The sequence below is a fragment of the Carassius carassius genome, chromosome 5 (assembly GCF_963082965.1).
Source record: "Carassius carassius chromosome 5, fCarCar2.1, whole genome shotgun sequence".
Taxonomy (NCBI): domain Eukaryota; kingdom Metazoa; phylum Chordata; class Actinopteri; order Cypriniformes; family Cyprinidae; genus Carassius; species Carassius carassius.
This window is the reverse complement of record NC_081759.1, coordinates 28443231-28462166: the sequence shown is the minus strand read 5'-3', so window position 1 is coordinate 28462166 and position 18936 is coordinate 28443231. Positions and strand designations below refer to the sequence as shown.

Below are 18936 nucleotides of genomic sequence, written 5' to 3'. Positions count from 1 at the left end.
TAAGTAACTTTAATCTGATTACTGGTTTGGAAATAGTAATGCGTTAGATTACTCGTTACTGAAAAAAGTGGTCAGATTAGAGTAATGCGTTACTAAGTAACTAGTTACCAGCATCACTGTTCATTTGTTACTGAAGAAATGGCAACAACTTTTTTCAAATAAATCAGTGTTCATGCCAATGTTTTTGTGCACTGGTTGTAGTTGTGTAGTATAGCCCACAATATTAAATATAATCCTGACTTTGGAGTTTGATTCATAGACTTGCATGTTGAGCCCCAAAAAAATGTTTTAGACAGAGTTTGCGATTATCTGTCATTAATAATTAGCGTATTTTTGATTGGTTTGTAAAAAAAATTTAATCAGCTCAAAATTCCTTCAATTGAAACATATTAATTATCAAAGCACTGCTTCTGATTAGTTTGTGAAGTTGTTGCTGATTTGTGTTTTATTATATTGCTGCAATGACATAATTACAGAAGAACTGTTGACTTTTCATTCTTTGCTGAATGAATCCCAGATTATGAATTATGATTGGGATATAGTCTGAAATGGATCAAGATTACTTTAATAACAGGCTTAGTGAAGCTTGGCAGTGTTATGTTCTGCATTACTGTCTGGTTTAAGATATCTCTCAGCAAGAGTTCTGTTTGGCTGTGATATAGTAATATAGATCTATAGATTTTAGAGCCGCAAACTGTTAGCATGAGGGTATGAAAGCTTAAGAATTTGGAATATTATTTTATTATCCACTTACGGTTTATTTTATGTATTAATCGTTTGTTGTATATACAAATTTGTATTTACGCACCCTTCACATTTTGGGGTTAATAAGACTTTTTAAATGAAATTTAATATTTATTCAGCAAGGATGCATTAAATTGATCAGAAGTGACAGTAAAGATATTGTTATAAAAATTATATTTCAAATAAATCTGCTCTTTTGAAAATCTGTCACAGTTCAAACTAATATATTAACCAGCACAGCGTTTTTTTCAACATTGATCATAATAAGAGGTGTTTTTGAGCATCAAATCCACATATTAGAATGATTTCTGAAGGATCATGAAACACAGAATACTGAAACAATTCTAAAAATTCAACTTTGCCATTACAGGAATAAATCACATTTAAAATATATTAAATTATAATTCACACTATTATTGTTTTTACTGTGTGCTTAACCAAATAAATGCAGCTTTGTTGAGCATAAAATCCTTCTTTTAAAAATATTTTTTAAAAAAAACTTTGGAACGGTGTTGTATTAAAGACCAGTAAAAAATGTGATCAGCAGCAAACATTTCATTAATTTATATGGTTTGTTTGTGTTAAATCACTTAAAGGTCATGAAGACAGCTAAATAAAGCTGTCACTGCTTTCCTGAGTGCTGAATCATGTATAGTACACACAGTGTTTGGTTATTTATAGCAGTGGTTCCCAAACTTTTCCATTCTACGACCCACCTAGACAAGTGTAATCTATTTCACGACCCACCAAAATATATATATATAAAAAAAAATAAGAAAACGATTGACATTACTTTAAGCCTAATCTTAAAAGTTTGATGACAGAAATTAAGTATTTAATAAAAATAAAAAATTTTCACTACTAATATTTCAGTTTTAATTTTTGTTTACAGACGTTAAAATATGTAGTGTCCATAAAAACGTGAAGCAGGCTCACTCTAGTGAACTGTAATCTGCGCTGCTGTGTTTTGTTGCAGAAAATACATTCATGATCTTCCGTTTGTGTCGGCGAGAACGGAGCACAATCCAACACTTATTTAGAAAAGCATGAGAAGCAAAGCAGAGCTATCTAACACAGTTTTGAGATTAAAATAATTGTGAAATTGGTAAAAAATTATAATAAACAGATGTGTCTCATTTTAAATAATAATAAAAAAAATATATTTATTTTTGTGATGGTTAAATAAATGTTCAGCAATATCTTCAAAAGACTTCTGAACTTTGGCAAATTTTTTTCTAAACAGAGATGATACATCAAGGAAATATTGCAAACTTTTGTACATTTTGTTACGTGGAAATGTTTAAATCTTGTAGTGTTACAATTAATCCTGCATTTGTGCCCTGCTTATGGAATTACATTTGTTTCAATAATAATGAACGAAACTTTATAAAACTGAACGTAACTTTTTCAGAAACTATCAAAAATATGCCATTACAAAAGAAGAAAAACACTATGAAAATGAAAAAAAATTAACTCAGTCGCACAAATTTAACAGGCTCTTCAAATATGCTTCATTCTTTGTTAATGTTTTTCAAAGATTCGTTTTCGCTAATCGTGGATTCTGAATTCATTGCTACAGATTTCGCTTACGTTTCGCAGTTTTTCGTTTGGTGTTTTGACACAAACATCTCATGGGGGTGGTGTTAACAGTGATCTACTCTGATTGGATAGTGAGCTTTTGATGGACAGGTGCTCTCTGACCGGGAAGTACAGATGCCACCCAGTGGCCTCTCTCGTCCTTCACTGTCGTCGCTCCTCTTTTGTATACTTCCTATCTCCTCCGGGGTTCTCGAGACCGGTGAGTGTTGCAGGTGTCGCTCATTTCCCAATCACTCCACGGCTCTCGGCCCCGCCCCACTCGTCACATTCGTGCAGCCCTAGACTGAACTGTGTGAGTGTGTGTGTGTGTTTTTATTGAAACGCAAATTTAGCTGCAGCCAAGTGACTTTGTGTGACCCACCTTGTTCCATTCTGTGACCCACAAGTGGGTCGCGACCCACAGTTTGAAAACCCCTGATTTATAGGAGTGACAACTCCTATAAAAATATATTAAAATATAAATTCTATATATAAAAATATTAATTCTACAAATCAATTTACTGCCAGAAATTCTGGTAGTGGTTGCAGTGTTTGTTAAATTCTCAGTAGTGTATACAAAAACTGTAAATACTTTTTTTTTTTTTTTTTTTTTACGCTCCAGTCCTCCAAAATTAGGATCTAAACTACAAGGAAAAAAATATGCAGTTTAAACAGCAACATGTATTACATCTCACTTGTTTTAACAGATCCAAGACATTAGCGTTGAGACAGAGGACAACAAGGAGAAGAAATCAGCCAAAGATGCTCTGCTGCTGTGGTGTCAGATGAAGACTGCAGGGTAAGAGTGAAAGAGAAAGAAATGAAATGAATGAGTGAATGAATGTATGATGCTTTATGAAATACACTAGTTCTGCTCCTGTACTAATGAATGCTACTCTCCTTTCAGGTACCCAAATGTCAATGTCCACAACTTTACCACCAGCTGGAGAGATGGTCTAGCGTTCAATGCCATAGTGCACAAACACAGGTATCGATCTGAGCTCACAAACACACACACACTGACATACAAGTACAAGGCCTAACACATGACAAGCTTTGGTATGACTATGATTTCCACATATTAGCATGTGCTCACACACTCTACGCCCCTTCATTCTTCAGCATGTTCCCACACATACAGAGAGGCCTGCAGGGGCTTCAACCACCAGCGGCATTCTGGAATTTTAACTTTGTTCTCCAAAAGTGCATAAAAATACAGAAGTCGAAAGACTTGTAAATTGTGTAAAAGCCTATGTCTGTTTTTTTTTTTGGACATAAAATATAAATTTTCGGCTTTTCTCTTTTTTTGTGCTTCTAATTTCAGTTTAATTTCGTTTTTAATTTAATGTAATGCATTATGTAAAAAAAAGTAGAAGCATGTTCCTGGTCTCAACTGTACTAACTGTATAGTGTACAGTATTGTATGATTTGTATATTTCCTATTGCTTCTTCCTAAGAAATCATTTCATTATATATGAATTGGACCCAGTAGGATTTTCTGCTTGTTTAATCCTCAACGGTCCCACTAGCTCCTCAATTTTGCTCTTTTCCTCTCAGCTGTGGCCGAGCAGCTTTGTTCTTTCAGCAATTTTTGCATGCAGAGGAACAGAAAAAAAAAGAATTTCGAATTTAGTTGACCTAAAAAAGGAGAGAAAAATCCTTCACTTTCTCTTTGCAGTGTTGGAGTGCTTCCCTCTTTTGTTGGAAAAGCGTATTGCAGGATTTATCAAACTGAAATGTCCTCTTGCAATTTTACCAACCCAAAATAACTTTATTGTTGATTTCTTCTTCCTCTCTTTCTCGTTTTTAGGCCAGACTTGATTGACTTTGATAATCTTAAGCGCTCTAATGCCCACTATAACCTGCAGAATGCCTTTAATGTGGCAGAGAAGGAACTGGGTCTTACCAAGCTACTGGATCCAGAGGGTGAGATAAATATGTGGGCATAAATAGCAAATAAATGCATAATTTTTAACCTGGCAGCAAAGATAGATCTATCATCAAGCACTCTATAAAAACAGAACCTTTCAGTGTTCAGAAAGACTAGATTTGCCAAATGAAAACAATGAACATATTATTTATTATTAACTAGCTGATGTGTTTGTCTTATCTCTTGTTCTTTAGATGTGAATGTTGATCAGCCTGATGAGAAGTCCATCATCACATATGTGGCCACATACTACCACTACTTCAGCAAGATGAAGGCGCTCGCCGTAGAGGGCAAGAGAATTGGCAAGGTACATGGAGAGCGAGAGAGAATTACAGTCCACCACATAGCCATTTCCTGAATGTTTCTATTTCTGTAAGTGTGGGTTATTATTCTGTGAAGTGAATAAGGGTGTATTTGTTTCTGTAGGTGCTAGACTATGCTATTGAAGCAGATCAGCTGATAGAGAAATATGAGACTCTGGCCTCAGAGCTGCTGCAGTGGATTGAACAAACCATTGTTACCCTTAATGACCGTCAGCTCGCTAACTCGCTCAATGGGGTTCAGAACCAGCTACAGGCCTTCAATACATACCGCACCGTGGAGAAACCACCCAAGTGAGTAAAATATACTGTAGAAGAGTGATGTAAAGTTTGACCCGGTTTACTTTATAATGCACATTCCTGGCCTTACTGATCAAGTGGTGCATGTAATTCCATAGCAGAAGATTCTGTGTTCTTCAGTTAAAATGTAACTCGCTCTTACTCTAAAATGACTTCTTTTCTGCTGACATCAGCTGTGCATTCACTGCAAAAATAGTTTTCTAACTTGGTATATTTGTCTTGTTGTCTAGTACAACTAACTAACAAAATGGCGTAAGCTATTGCTCAAAATATTAAGGTGATTACCCCAAATTAAGTTTCTGCTTAAAAAAAAAATCTGCCAATCTGGTAAGAGAATTAAGCCTTTACCCCATTGGATGGTTGGTGGAGATTTTCTATTGGAAAACAATAAAAAAAACAGAGTAAGAAAATAAATGTTTGCATTGTTGGATAATGTTTAATAATAGCTAGTGTAGGCATTGTTGAAGCATTTAATTCCTGTGGGATAAAATCAGGTTTACAGGATTCAAAATACAAAAGTAAAAATGGACTGCAAACAGGATTTTTATATTGACTTTAAACATTTGATGTCCAGAAGTCATTCTAGACACATCGCTTTAATCCCGTATGTGTTTGGCAGGTTTACTGAAAAGGGAAATTTGGAGGTTTTGCTCTTCACCATTCAGAGTAAAATGAGAGCAAACAATCAGAAAGTCTACATCCCACGAGAGGGAAAACTCATCTCTGACATCAACAAGGTATATACACATCAAATACTCCTCTACACACTAAGCTAAACTAACATAACTTGAGTTTTGAGTGATGCTCATGGCCAGCTGTGCTTGCTGCTTATCTGGAAAGGCATGGGAGAGGCTGGAGAAAGCAGAACATGAGAGGGAGTTGGCACTGAGAAATGAGCTGATTCGTCAGGAGAAGCTGGAGATGTTGGCCGCACGTTTTGACCGCAAAGCAGCCATGAGAGAAACCTGGCTCAGCGAAAACCAGCGGCTGGTCTCACAGGTGACGCAGATTAACACTGGCAAAAAACAATTATGGTTTAATGTGAGATGATGAGTAACATAAGAATTTGTTGTGACCTTTAGGACAGTTTTGGTGTTGACCTGGGTGCTGTGGAAGCAGCCACTCGCAAACACGAGGCCATTGAGACAGACATTCAGGCGTATGGTGAGCGTGTAGCAGCTGTAGAAGCTGTTGCTCGAGAACTGGAGGCGGAGGGATATCATGAAGTGCGGCGCATACTGGCACGGAGGGATAACGTCCTCAGACTGTGGGAGTATCTGAAGGAACTACTTGCAGCACGTAGAGAGAGGCTGTTTGCACACAGAGACCTGCAGCGCCTCCTACAGGAGATGAGCTACATCATGGACTGGATGGAAGACATGGAGGTACTGACTTATTCAGACCAACATTTTATTTTCCACTGCTACAAAATAATGTTTTTTTTTTTTTTTGATGGACCCCAAAATATGATGATTCTCTTGTGATAGACCTCATTCTTAAAATATAAAGAAAGCTACCCATTTAAACTGTGAAAATACATTTTTATAAAATATTATGAGTATTTATAAAATCTTTTAATCTTACGGTAGAATAAAATTGCTTGTTATAACCTTTTGATTGTTTAGAACAGAATGGAACTGTAAAATTGGATAATTCCTTATTATTTTTATTATTATCTTTTGTGTCATGTGTAAAAATAAAAGTGAAAGTGACGTGACGTGACATTCAGCCAAGTATGGTTACCCATACTCAGAATTCGTGCTCTGCATTTAACCCATCCAAAGTGCACACACACAGAGCAGTGCACACACACACACACACACACACACACTGTGAACACACACCCGGAGCAGTGGGCAGCCATAAATGCTGCGGCTCCCGGGGAGCAGTTGGGGGTTCGGTGCCTTGCTCAAGGGCACCTAAGTCGTGGTATTGCCGGCCCGAGATTCGAACCCACAACCCTACGGTTAGGAGTCAAACTCTCTAACCACTAGGCCACAACTTCCCCATTATATTTACAATTATTATTAATTATAATAATTAATGATAATAATTAATTATTATTAATATTTTAAATTATTATTTTCTTTTTTCCTCTTGAATCTCCTAGCACTCCCTTACAGCTCCACTACAGATCTGTCACTGGAGATCGCTGTTTTTTGCTTCCACAACTAATTATTTGTGTGTTTGTTTGTGTGTTTAGAGTCGCCTGCAATCTCAGGACAGTGGCAAACACCTTCATGATGTGGAGGACTTGCTGCAGAAACACACACTTGTGGAAGCTGATATATCCGCACAGGCTGAGCGAGTCAAGGCCGTGCAAGCTGCTGCAAAGAGATTTACTTCAAATGAACAAAGTGAGGATATTCCCTGTACTTACACAAACATGTGGTTGTTGTAAGTTCAGAATTAAAACACAATTGGTTCTCCTCTCTTTTTAGATTATAAGCCATGTGACCCCTCTCTGGTTGAAGAGAAGGTGGATCTTCTTGGCCGAACGTATGGAGATCTCGGGCAGCTGGCAGTGGATCGACGAGCTCGACTGGATGATTCACGAAGGTTGTGGCAGTTCCTGTGGGAACTGGGAGAGGAGGCCGCCTGGATCCGAGAGCAGGAGCAGATCCTGTCCGGAGGAGACTACGGAAAGGACTTAAGCTCCGCTCTTCACCTTCTGTCTAAACATGAGGCCTTCAGGGATGAGATGGCAGCCCGGTATGGCCCTCTAGGGAACAGCATTGCTGGTGGAGAGACCCTGGTGAAGGAAGGGCACTTTGGAGCTCCTGAGGTGACAGAGCGAATCAAGGACGTGAAAGCACAGTGGTCGCACATGGAGGAGGTAAAGGATCAAACTTTAAAGTGGAATGTCTTTTTCCACAGCATCACAATCTTATACTACATTTTGCACTTTCTTTTTCTACAGGCCTCACAGTTGCGTGAGCAGGGACTGAAAGAGTCTGTAGCTCTCCATCAGTTCCAGACAGATGCAAACGACATGGACGCCTGGATACTGGAAACACTAAGACAGGTAAAACAAACACATACACATTTGTTTAACTTACTGTTTGTCCAGCTATATCTATCATGGTGTAGCTGTGCTGCTGAGCGGTCGCCAGATTGACTGTTATTCTGTGTTCTGTTTGCAGGTGTCTAGTCAAGAAGTTGGCCATGATGAGTTTTCTACACAGACTCTGGCCAGAAAGCAGAGAGAGGTGGAGGAGGAAATTCAAAGTCACCGATCACTCATCGACTCACTACATGAACAGGCCTCTACACTGCCTGAAGCATATGCACAGTCTCCACAGGTACAAAAAACACACTTTAGAAATTAACTAAGCATTAACTTAAAGTGCCTCTATTATGCCATTCTTACACTTCCTAATATGTGACCCTGGACCACAAACAAGTCTCAAGTGTAAATTTTTCAATTTTGAGATATATACATAATCTGAAAGCTGAATAAATAAGCTTTACATTGATGTATTGTTTATTAGGATCGGACGTTCTGTGAGTCCCGCATTGAAATCCCCAAGATTAGGGAAGCAGTCGTCAGTAGAATGACTGGTTTGTGGGCGGAGACAAGTTGTTCGCGGACGGCCAATGTAGAATATAGGCGTATAAAGATAACTTTATTTATCATGCACTTTCAGCTTTACATCTTTGCAGATCATTTACATTCACATACAGCTACATAATACACAGGATTAAAGGCAATATTGGAAATGGCATAATAGGGGCACTTTAACTACAAATTAATAATCAATATTAAATGCTATTTATATATTTTAATTTGAATCGGCGGACACTGGTGGTAGTACTTATACGCTACTCTTTGATTGTTTGGATCAGTAAGATTTTTTTTTTTGTTTAATAAAGACATTTATAATGTTAAAAAACATTACAAATTTTTCTTTCCCCACACTTTTGAATTGTAATGTATGTTATGAATAATATATATCTATCTTGTTTTTTTTACCAGGTGGAGGGCCGTCTCCCAGCAATAGAGCAGCAATATGAAGAGTTAGAGAGGCTGTCGTCGTCATGGCGACAGGACTTAGATGGAGCACTTGCATTATATCGTATGTTTAGCGAAGCTAGTGCCTGCCAGCTGTGGGTCGGAGAAAAAGAACTGTGGCTGCATAACATGGAGATTCCCACCAAACTGGAGGATCTGGAGGTGGTCCAGCAGAGGTGAGAACAAATAGATTGATGCCTGCATGAAACTCATTGATATGTCATATTTTGGTGTAATATGGTTTTTGTTTCGACTAAAGGTTTGAAACTCTGGAGCCAGAGATGAACACACTGGGTGCTCGCATTTCTGATGTCAATCAAGTGGCTCAACAGCTTCTTGGATCAGACAACCGCAACAAAGAGCAGATTGACCAGACACAGAACCAACTCAATAAGAGGTACAGTCACCAACACAAAGAGCAGATCAACTACACCCAGAGTCATTGCACATGACAAAACCACAACAAAGAAGAGATTAACAGCACAAGACCCAACTCAACCCAAACAAAAAAGTTCAAAAAGTTACATGATCAGATTCACACAGAAATGGCTTCATGCTTCTCCTTCCTTATCCTTCTCTGCAGGTGGTCTGATTTCCAGAGTCTGGCCAACCAGCGCAAACAAGCTCTGGAATCAGCACTGAATATCCAGAACTATCATCTAGAGTGTAATGAGATCAAGAGCTGGATGAAGGAGAAGACCAAGGTCATCGAGTCCACGCAGAGCCTTGGAAATGACCTGGCTGGGGTCATGGCTCTGCAGCGTAAGCTCACTGGTATGGAGAGAGACCTGGAGGCTATACAGGTAAAAAGAAAGGCATCATTACGTCTAATACAGCCGTAAAGTCACTGTAACTTTGGCCTTTATCTTGCTTATTCTCTTCTGCTTTCTGCTCCACAGGGTAAGCTGGATGACCTGCGTTCTGAGGCCGAGAAGTTGGCATCTGAGCACCCCGAGCAGGAGGAGGAGATCAAGGGTCGGCTGGCTGAAATCCAGGATGTGTGGGAGGAGCTTCGAGCCACCATGAAACGGCGCGAGGAGTCACTGGGCGAAGCCTCTAAGCTTCAGGGCTTCCTTAGAGATCTTGATGACTTCCAGGCATGGCTTTCTCGCACACAGACCACTGTGGCATCTGAGGACACACCTACATCTTTGGCGGAAGCAGAGCGTCTGCTGGCTCAGCATGAGGCCATCAAGAATGAAGTAGATAATTACAGGGAAGATTACGAGAAGATGAGAGCTACTGGAGCTGAGGTCAGTTAATGGAAACTTGAAGTTTAAAAAATCTCATTACTCCTACTGTTCAAAAGTTTATGGTCGGTAATATGAAAAAAAGTATTTTATGCTCGCCAAGGCTACATTTATTTGATTCAGTAAAAACAGTAATATTCTGAAATATAAAGATTTAACAAAACAAATAAAACAAAAAAACTGTTTTGTATTTTTTTTTAAATGTAGTATATTTTTGTGATTTTCAACAGCTATTATAGATTTTCAAAGTTACATGTTCCTTTAGAAATCATTTTGTTATACTATTTGCTTGACTTGAAAACAGTTATGCTGCTTAATATTTTCGTGGAAAGGAAAACGCTGACACATTTTTGAAATCATTTTTTGATTAATAGAAAGTACAAAATGTATTTGAAATATAAATCTTTTTTTAATGTCATAAATACCATTGCTGTTATTTTAATGCATCCTTGCTGAATGAAAGTATGTATATGTTATTGAAATTTGACAAATACCTCAAAATAGTCGTTGTTAAGATAAGGAAGTTGAATGATCTCTGAATTGGCTTTGTGTGTTTAGGTGACTCAGGGACAGACTGATGCCCAGCACATGTTCCTAGCTCAGCGGCTTCAAGCATTGGACACTGGCTGGAATGAGCTGAGGAGAATGTGGGAGAGCCGCCACTGTGTCCTCGCTCAGGCCTTTGATTTCCAAACCTTGCTACGAGATGCAAAACAAGCAGAGGGCTTCCTCAATAGCCAGGTGTGTGATTGCGATACTGCTTGTGTTTTACTTGGTTACTATACAACTGAATGCTAAATGTTTAGTATTATATTATAACATTCCATATCTTTCTGCCTTTTGGGCAAGGGCCCCATTTCAGTTGAATAAGCTGCAAATAATGACTCTGGATATTAACAGTTTCCTTTCTCTTTGCCTGCAGGAGTATGTTCTTTCACACACAGAGATGCCCTCCAGCCTTCAAGGGGCTGTGGAGGCCATCAAGAAACATGAAGACTTCCTCACCACCATGGAGGCCAATGAAGAAAAGATCAACGGCGTGGTTGAGTCTGGACGGAGACTCATTTCAGATGGCAACACCTATGCAGACAAGATCCAAGAGAAGACAGACTCCATTCAGGAGAGGTGAGCAGGAACAGAACAAATGAAAAGGCATGTGACAAGACTGGAGTAATGGCTGAAAAATCTGCTTGCTATCATAGTAATACATTACTTTTTAAATATATGAGGTTTCACAACATTACTGTCTTTGCTGTATTGGTGAATAAATGCAACTTTGGTTGAGCATAGAAGACTTATTTTATAAACATACTAAAAACAATCTTACCAACCACAGACTTCTGAATGGTCGTGAATATACTACACTCTATCCTTCCAAAATGCCAAGTAAGAAGCTGCACTATATTGGACATAGTGCAGAATTCATCACTATCCTGGCAATGATCTACACTGATGATGTGTTTTCAGCAAACCTATTAAACCCATTACAGATAACATCATGTTTTTCATCTCATGTTCTCTTTTGATTTCCTTCAGGCACCAGAAGAACAGACAAGCTGCAAATGAGCTGCTAGCTAAACTGAAGGACAACAGAGAGCTGCAGCACTTCCTGCAGGATGGACAAGAGGTAATAAAGTAAAGAGCAAACAAGACTACATAAATCCATTGTATTGACTGCATTATGAGACAAAGTCCATCCGACTGTTATTATAAAAGATAATGATACTAGTAAACCACAGCAACACCTAGAGCATGAAGCCAGTTATTATACATTCAGGCTTCTGTGTGATTAATAATTCTTCTTTTTATTTGCCCGTCTCTTTAGCTGAACTTGTGGATAAATGAGAAAATGTTGACGGCTCAGGACATGTCCTATGATGAGGCTAGAAACCTCCACAGCAAGTGGCAGAAGCACCAGGCCTTCATGGCTGAGCTAGCCTCCAATAAAGACTGGCTGGACAAGATTGACAAGGTATATTCCCATGCATATCTCTTCCAGTGATTTTGGATGTCTGATATACCAATACAAGTTTTGAAATTGTGGGGAAAAAACTAATTGTGGAAAAGTCATGGAAATGCTCAACTCTGAGAAATGTAATTTGCTGGAAATTTCTCTTTTTGTGGGAAGTCTGGAAATGCCATGGAAATTCAGTGGTCAGAAATTGTGGAATTCCTGGAATGCATGTTAATATTTAGGATTCATAGCTTAATCAGTGCAGTACTAAATAAACCAAAAACAAGGCATGCAAACTTGTAAGCAGGACAGCATAAATCAAAACTACTACAGTGACTTGCTCACTTTTCCTTGTTCTCGTAGGAGGGTCAGGTGTTAGTGAAGGAGAAGCCTGAACTGGAGCAGACGGTATCAGAGACTATGGGCAGCCTGCAGAAGCAGTGGGAGGAGCTTGAGAGCACCACTCAAGCCAAAGCTCAGTGTCTGTTTGATGCTAACCGAGCTGAACTTTTCACACAAAGCTGTTCAGCACTGGACTCCTGGCTCCAGAACATCTCCTCTCAACTCCAAAGCGATGACTTTGGAAAAGATCTCACCAGTGTCAACATCTTGCTCAAGAAGCACCAGGTAAATCCAAAGCCAAATGGAAAGATGGCTCCTTGAGATATTCACAGATCACTTAAGTGTGAAAGTCCCAGGAAAAAATTAGAAATATGTTTTATTATGTGTAAGCAGACAAGTTTTAAACCTAATGACCCCCTATGTGAACCTGTACCTGTGTGTGTCTTCAGATGCTGGAGCATCAGATGGAGGTGCGTGAGAAAGAGGTCCAGTCTCTGCAGTCACAGGCTCTGGCCTTGGCCCAAGAGGATGCTGGGATTGTGGAGGTGGATGGGCAGCAGAGAAGGGTGACAGAGAGCTTCTCTAATCTGCAGGACCCTCTAAGACAGCGGAGGCAGCAACTTCTTGATTCAAAAGAGGCTCATCAGTTCAACAGAGACCTTGAGGATGAAATTGTGAGTCACATTAAAAACCTGTTACACTGTATTAAAAAAGTATGTGACAAAGAAAATACTTTTTCAGTCTTTCTACTTCAAAATGTAATTTAATGTGCTTATTGATGTTTCTTTGTAATATCTGGAAATTTACTAGAAATTTGAGTGAAATATTACACCAGTTTTTAGTGTATTCATACATATGAATAATATTCATTTGGGAAAATGCTTACAGTTTTTAGAGTAATTATGGTTTTGTCTAAAGTTATGGGTAAAGGAGAGGATGCCTCTCGCCACGTCCACAGACCATGGTAAAGATCTTCCCAGTGTACAGCTTCTCATCAAAAAGAATCAGGTAATCAATCGCTCAATCAGTTTTTTGAAAAAGTTTTTAAAAAGCTTGATTACTACATTTTCCACATTCTTTTTCACTGTCTGACTGATTTTTCATCTCCCCCAGACTCTGCAGAAAGAGATTCAGGGTCATCAGCCCCGTATCGACGACATCCAGGCTCATGGTAGGAACATGTCCCCTGAGGAGTCAGAGATGGACAGGGAGAGGAGAGCTGCTCTTGATGTTCGTCTGGCGGAGCTGAGGGAATTGTGGGCCCTTTTGATTTCTGAGACAGAGAAGAGGAACTTGAGGCTAGAAGAGGCTAACCGAGCGCAGCAGTTTTACGCAGATGCTGCAGAGGCTGAGGCCTGGATGGGAGAACAAGAGCTTCATATGATGTCAGAGGAAAAGGCAAAGGTCAGTGAACTTTCTATGTGTTTTTAGCAACTATTCAAAGAGCTAGTTCATGTTACATTTCTGATGAGTTTACTTGATGTTTATGATGTGTTTACATATTCAATCTTTAAAGTTTTTATAATGGTTGTTGTAGGATGAGCAGAGTGCTTTGGTGATGGTGAAGAAACACCAGATTCTGGAGCAGGCTCTAGAGGACTATGCTCAGACCATCCACCAGCTGGCCAATAGCAGCAGACTTATGGTGAATAGTGAACACCCAGAGAGGTGAGGGGCATAGTAGGATCTCTAGACTGTCAGATAAAGCATTTGACATTAAGTATTGGTAAAATCCATTTTCTTTCTCCCTTTTGTAGTGAAAGAATCACTCTGAGGCAGGCCCAGGTGGATAAACTGTACGCAGGGTTGAAGGATCTGGCAGAAGAGAGGAGGGGCAAACTGCAGGAGAGACTGAGACTGACCCAGCTGAAGAGAGAGGTGGATGATTTAGAGCAGTGGATCGCTGAAAGAGAGGTTGTCGCTGGGTCTCACGAACTCGGACAGGACTACGAACATGTGACGGTATGAAATCCACTTTTCCTACTCGCTTCCTGAATCTTTACTACTGGATTTAGATTGATTCGATTGATCATACTTATGTGAATACTGCTTCTTGAAACTATAATAGTCTATAAATCTGGATGTTTTCTCTCAACTCTCCAGATGTTGCGTGATAAATTCCGGGAGTTTGCGCGGGACACCAGCACAATTGGCCAGGAGCGTGTGGATGCAGTGAATGACCAGGCAGATGAACTTATTGAGTCAGGTCATCCTGAAAATGCCAGTGTGGCTGAATGGAAGGACGGGCTCAATGAGGCCTGGGCTGACCTGCTCGAGCTCATTGACACACGCACACAGATGCTTGCCGCCTCGTACGAGTTGCACCGCTTCCATCAGGACGCCCGGGAAGCTCTGGGGCTCATACGGGAGAAGAAGGAAACACTAGCAGGGGCTGAACTCGGACGGGACCTGAACACTGTCCAACACTTGCTTAGACAGCATACGGCATATGAGCATGATGTACAGGCACTGAGTGGACAGGTGAGAGTCAGTCTTCATTGAACCTTTTCACATATATGTTGAACTTTCTCTGATGGCTTGATTTTGATGGTTTGATTATGTGTCAAAAAGTTAAACTTCTTTCTTTGACTCTTCACTGCAGATCACACAGGTTCAGGATGATGCTGCACGTCTACAGAAAGCATATGCTGGAGAGAAAGCTGATGATATCCATCGACACGAGCGTGCGGTCACAGAGGCCTGGGAGGGGCTTCAATCTGCCACTCAAGCCAGACGGCTACTCCTACTGGACACAGTGGAGAAGTTCAGATTCTTAAACATGGTCAGAGACCTAATGCTGTGGATGGAGGGAGTCAGTTTACAAATCCAGTCACATGACAGCCCAAGGTACATTCAAGTCAAAATCAGACACTATCGTTAAAAAGTTTGGGGTCGTTAAGCTTCCTTAAAGTTTTAGAAAGAAGTCTCTTTTGGTCTCCCAAGACTGCACTTGATCAGCAATACAGTAAAAACAGTAATATTTTGAAATATTACTTCAGTATATTACTTAGTGTATATATAGTGGCACTGAGAAGTCATACATTTAGTATACATGAAAATCAAAAAATGCCTCACAACCATACAAGTTATTAGTAATTGATTTAAGAAATTACACAAACAAGTAAGTAAACAACTAATGAGATTCGTATATGCCCTGTTTTGTTATAGGGACGTCTCCTCAGCTGGTCTGGTCATTGCCAACCATCAGGATATTAAGTCTGAGATAGAGACCAGAGCAGACAGCTTTACCGCAAGCAGTGAAATGGGACGCACCCTCATCAACAACAACCACTATGCTTCAGATGAGGTCTGTCCGCACAAATGAGCATGCACATGTCTGCTCTGTGCAAGATAACACACACATTTTAACCACTGCATGTTAGCCAAGGAAACCTACATGCACCCACTCACACACTGTACGGTAATTGGATGTCTGTGATTTCTAGATTCAAGAGAAATTGGATCAGCTTCAGGCCAGACGCACTGAAATTAATCAGAAGTGGCAAGAGAAAATGGATCACTTACAGATCGGTGAGTATGTGGGAGGAAGCTTGTTTCTGTGGCTCGTGGCATGCTATTGAGATTTACATCAAAGGTGGCGGTTTTGATTTATATGTTATATACTTTATTATGAAATTGTTTGACCATGTGACACATTCTTGCTTTTATGTGATTCCTTATATGTTGTATTCCTCTGTTTCTGTGTGTGTGTGCGTTAGTTCTAGAGGTGTTACAGTTTAGCAGGGATGCATCTATGGCCGAGTCATGGCTGGCAGGACAGGAGCCACTGGTCAGGGGAGCAGAATTGGGCTCTAACGTCGATGAGGTTGAGAGTCTTATCAAACGCCATGAAGCCTTTGAAAAACTGGCAGCAGGCTGGGAAGATCGTTTCACACAGCTAGAGAAGCTCACCACGGTTTGTTAAATACACACCCACATTAACAAAATTGTAGGATTTGTAAAATAATAATAGCATCATTTATAGCATCTGCCATTTGTATAATGTTATTCTCATGTTATTCTCTATCAGCTGGAGGAACAGGAAATTCAAAGAAGACGGGAAGAGGAAGAGAGGGCCCGACGACCACCCACACCTCCCCCTGTGGAGGAGGTAGTACAGTCTGAGATAAACGATTCTGCTGCAAGGTAAAAAAAAAATAACAGACTGTACTATTCCACTCAACAAGACACTTAACAAGTAGAAATAATCTTGGTTTTATTTACACGACCATACGAAAGTTTGGGGATTTGTTTTAAAGACAATACTTTTATTCAGCAAGGATGAATTAAAGTGACAGTAAATACATTTATAATGTCACAAAATATTTATATTTATATTTCAAATAAATTTTCAAAATATAATTAAAAATATATCACAATTTCCACGCAAAAAAATAATAAACAGCACCTAAATATTTCATATAAATATAATAATCATTAAATATAATCATGTGGTACTGAAGACTGGAGTAATGGCTGCTGAGCCATTCAGCGTTGCCATAACAAGAATAAATTACATTTTATTCAGATAACAAAATATATTGAAAACAAATCTATTCAAGAGAAATATTCAAAAACAGTTATTTTAAATTATAATAATATCTCACAATATTAATGAAATAATTGTATTTTTGATCAAGTAAAACCTTCAGAAACATTTTCAAAAATTACCAATTCGCAAATTTCAAATGATAGGCTATTTATTTATTGAAGGTTATTATTTAATTTTTTTTTTTTTCATATTTTCAAATGTTGTTTTATTTGGAAATGCATTAAATCAGGCCAAATGCTAAACAGCCGAATTGTTAATGCCAGGAGTAGCAAAAAGATACCTTTGGTTGTATTTTTCTGTATTTAATGATACGTTTACACATTTGCATTGGCTTCTCTTTAAGGACGAGTCTGGATCAGACTACATTGAACCAGTCAGTATCTGTCAATGGGGACTACAGTGACCAGGAAACATCACAGGTCAGATACGCTTCACACTGCACTCATATAACATTTTCTATTGATAGATCCAATTATGCATTCACTTTCATGTATGGAAGCACATGGGTAGCGATATTCAATTTGCAATGTAATATGCAAAATGACAATGCAATATGTAAAATGGCAATGCATTTCTGTATTTACATTTACATTTTCCAATACATTTGTGCAACGTTTGGTGCAAAATGTCGCATCAAAATTAGTATTAAAATTAGTATTCATTTTACATATTAAAACTGGTGTATGAAATGCCAAATGAAAATTATGTAATTTAATTTTCATTTGGCATTTCATACACCAGCTTTAATATGTAAAATGAATACTAATTTTAACGCTTTATAAGTTGCAAAATTAAAATGAAAATGTATTACAGAAATGATTAGATATGTATAACATGTTCAAGCAAAAACTGTGGCAAAATTATCATGCTATTATGCTATTTTTCTTAAATGCGTTAACACTCACAGTCAAGACACTTACGATTGCATTTTCATTCAATGTCCCGCAATGAATGTAGCAAAATTCAATGTGCACATTGAAAATGCATTCCGAGCCGATCACGTGTCCACCCCCTCCCAGCATGTCAATCACTGTGTGAACAAGGCGGGGCTGGCAGAAGGTCTGAGACTCAAATCTCAAGATGAGGATTCAAGTGAGAGAACATGGACAAGACCGTTGGTCCGTGTACGTTTTTTGATCATTTCGGTTTATGGCTTCAATATTACATTCGCACTGGTGGGCGGCGCTGAAACGCTGCTTTCATCTGATTGGTCGAATCGCTCCAGCTTCAACTCGGTCTTTCCATTCTTTCAGGCAGAATAAGAGTCAGTGCGAGTGAAGCACTGTAATGTCTGAAACCACCGCTCACTGTTAATTAGCATAATATTTGAATCAGATGATGCTGGCCACATAATTCGTGCTGCTGCGACTTGCAAGAGACCCCGTTAAATTATTTCTAGGTTATAGTATTGTATAAATATTGTCCCACTGATATAAACAGTGCAAATAGTTCTGTCTCCTTGGATAACAGTGAAGTAGAAATAAATATAGTTAAATTTATGAAATAAAATTAAATAGGATTTTTTGGGAAGGTAAGTCTGGCCAGTTATACAGCAACACGAGTCAGACGAGTCTGAAGATCTGAGCTGAATTTGGTGAAACATTAAAGTTCTAGTCTGTGTCAGTTACTCTCATAATAAATAATAATAATAATGTTACCCGTATTTTTCGGTATAAGTTGCATCAGTCCAAAAACACGTCATGACGAGGAAAAAAACATATATAAATCGCATTTATTCAGAACCAAGAGAAAACATTACCGTCTACAGCCGTGAGAGGGCGCTCTGGGGTAGGCTACAGGAGCACTGAGCAGCATAGAGCTAATTTTAATATTTTTCTTTTTAGAAATGTAACTATATTCATTTTTACAATTATTTATTAATGTCACACACACATACCTAGTGCCTTATGACTTAAAAGATGAGAGTGGTAAATGTTACAGACATGGAACTGTT

At 38.9% G+C, this 18936-nt stretch overlaps 1 protein-coding gene across 7 annotated transcripts in view; it reads left to right on the top strand.

The window, feature by feature from the left end:
• LOC132141163 (spectrin beta chain, non-erythrocytic 1-like) overlaps positions 1 to 18936 on the top strand; it is an 81370-nt gene that overhangs the window by 55598 nt on the left and 6836 nt on the right. For all 7 annotated transcript variants that reach the window (XM_059550450.1, XM_059550452.1, XM_059550455.1 and 4 more), the window contains 33 exons: positions 3030 to 3121; positions 3230 to 3310; positions 4133 to 4248; positions 4447 to 4559; positions 4679 to 4866; positions 5492 to 5609; positions 5713 to 5871; positions 5955 to 6257; positions 7076 to 7229; positions 7314 to 7708; positions 7793 to 7897; positions 8016 to 8174; positions 8849 to 9060; positions 9144 to 9281; positions 9468 to 9687; positions 9784 to 10137; positions 10693 to 10875; positions 11057 to 11259; positions 11671 to 11761; positions 11960 to 12106; positions 12452 to 12715; positions 12880 to 13104; positions 13349 to 13438; positions 13544 to 13834; positions 13968 to 14098; positions 14188 to 14392; positions 14534 to 14911; positions 15033 to 15277; positions 15599 to 15737; positions 15877 to 15961; positions 16150 to 16346; positions 16461 to 16576; positions 17326 to 17401. In XM_059550450.1, the coding sequence (XP_059406433.1) occupies positions 3030 to 3121; positions 3230 to 3310; positions 4133 to 4248; positions 4447 to 4559; positions 4679 to 4866; positions 5492 to 5609; positions 5713 to 5871; positions 5955 to 6257; positions 7076 to 7229; positions 7314 to 7708; positions 7793 to 7897; positions 8016 to 8174; positions 8849 to 9060; positions 9144 to 9281; positions 9468 to 9687; positions 9784 to 10137; positions 10693 to 10875; positions 11057 to 11259; positions 11671 to 11761; positions 11960 to 12106; positions 12452 to 12715; positions 12880 to 13104; positions 13349 to 13438; positions 13544 to 13834; positions 13968 to 14098; positions 14188 to 14392; positions 14534 to 14911; positions 15033 to 15277; positions 15599 to 15737; positions 15877 to 15961; positions 16150 to 16346; positions 16461 to 16576; positions 17326 to 17401 (5973 nt within the window). The remainder of the gene's footprint in view (positions 1 to 3029; positions 3122 to 3229; positions 3311 to 4132; positions 4249 to 4446; positions 4560 to 4678; positions 4867 to 5491; positions 5610 to 5712; positions 5872 to 5954; positions 6258 to 7075; positions 7230 to 7313; positions 7709 to 7792; positions 7898 to 8015; positions 8175 to 8848; positions 9061 to 9143; positions 9282 to 9467; positions 9688 to 9783; positions 10138 to 10692; positions 10876 to 11056; positions 11260 to 11670; positions 11762 to 11959; positions 12107 to 12451; positions 12716 to 12879; positions 13105 to 13348; positions 13439 to 13543; positions 13835 to 13967; positions 14099 to 14187; positions 14393 to 14533; positions 14912 to 15032; positions 15278 to 15598; positions 15738 to 15876; positions 15962 to 16149; positions 16347 to 16460; positions 16577 to 17325; positions 17402 to 18936) is intronic.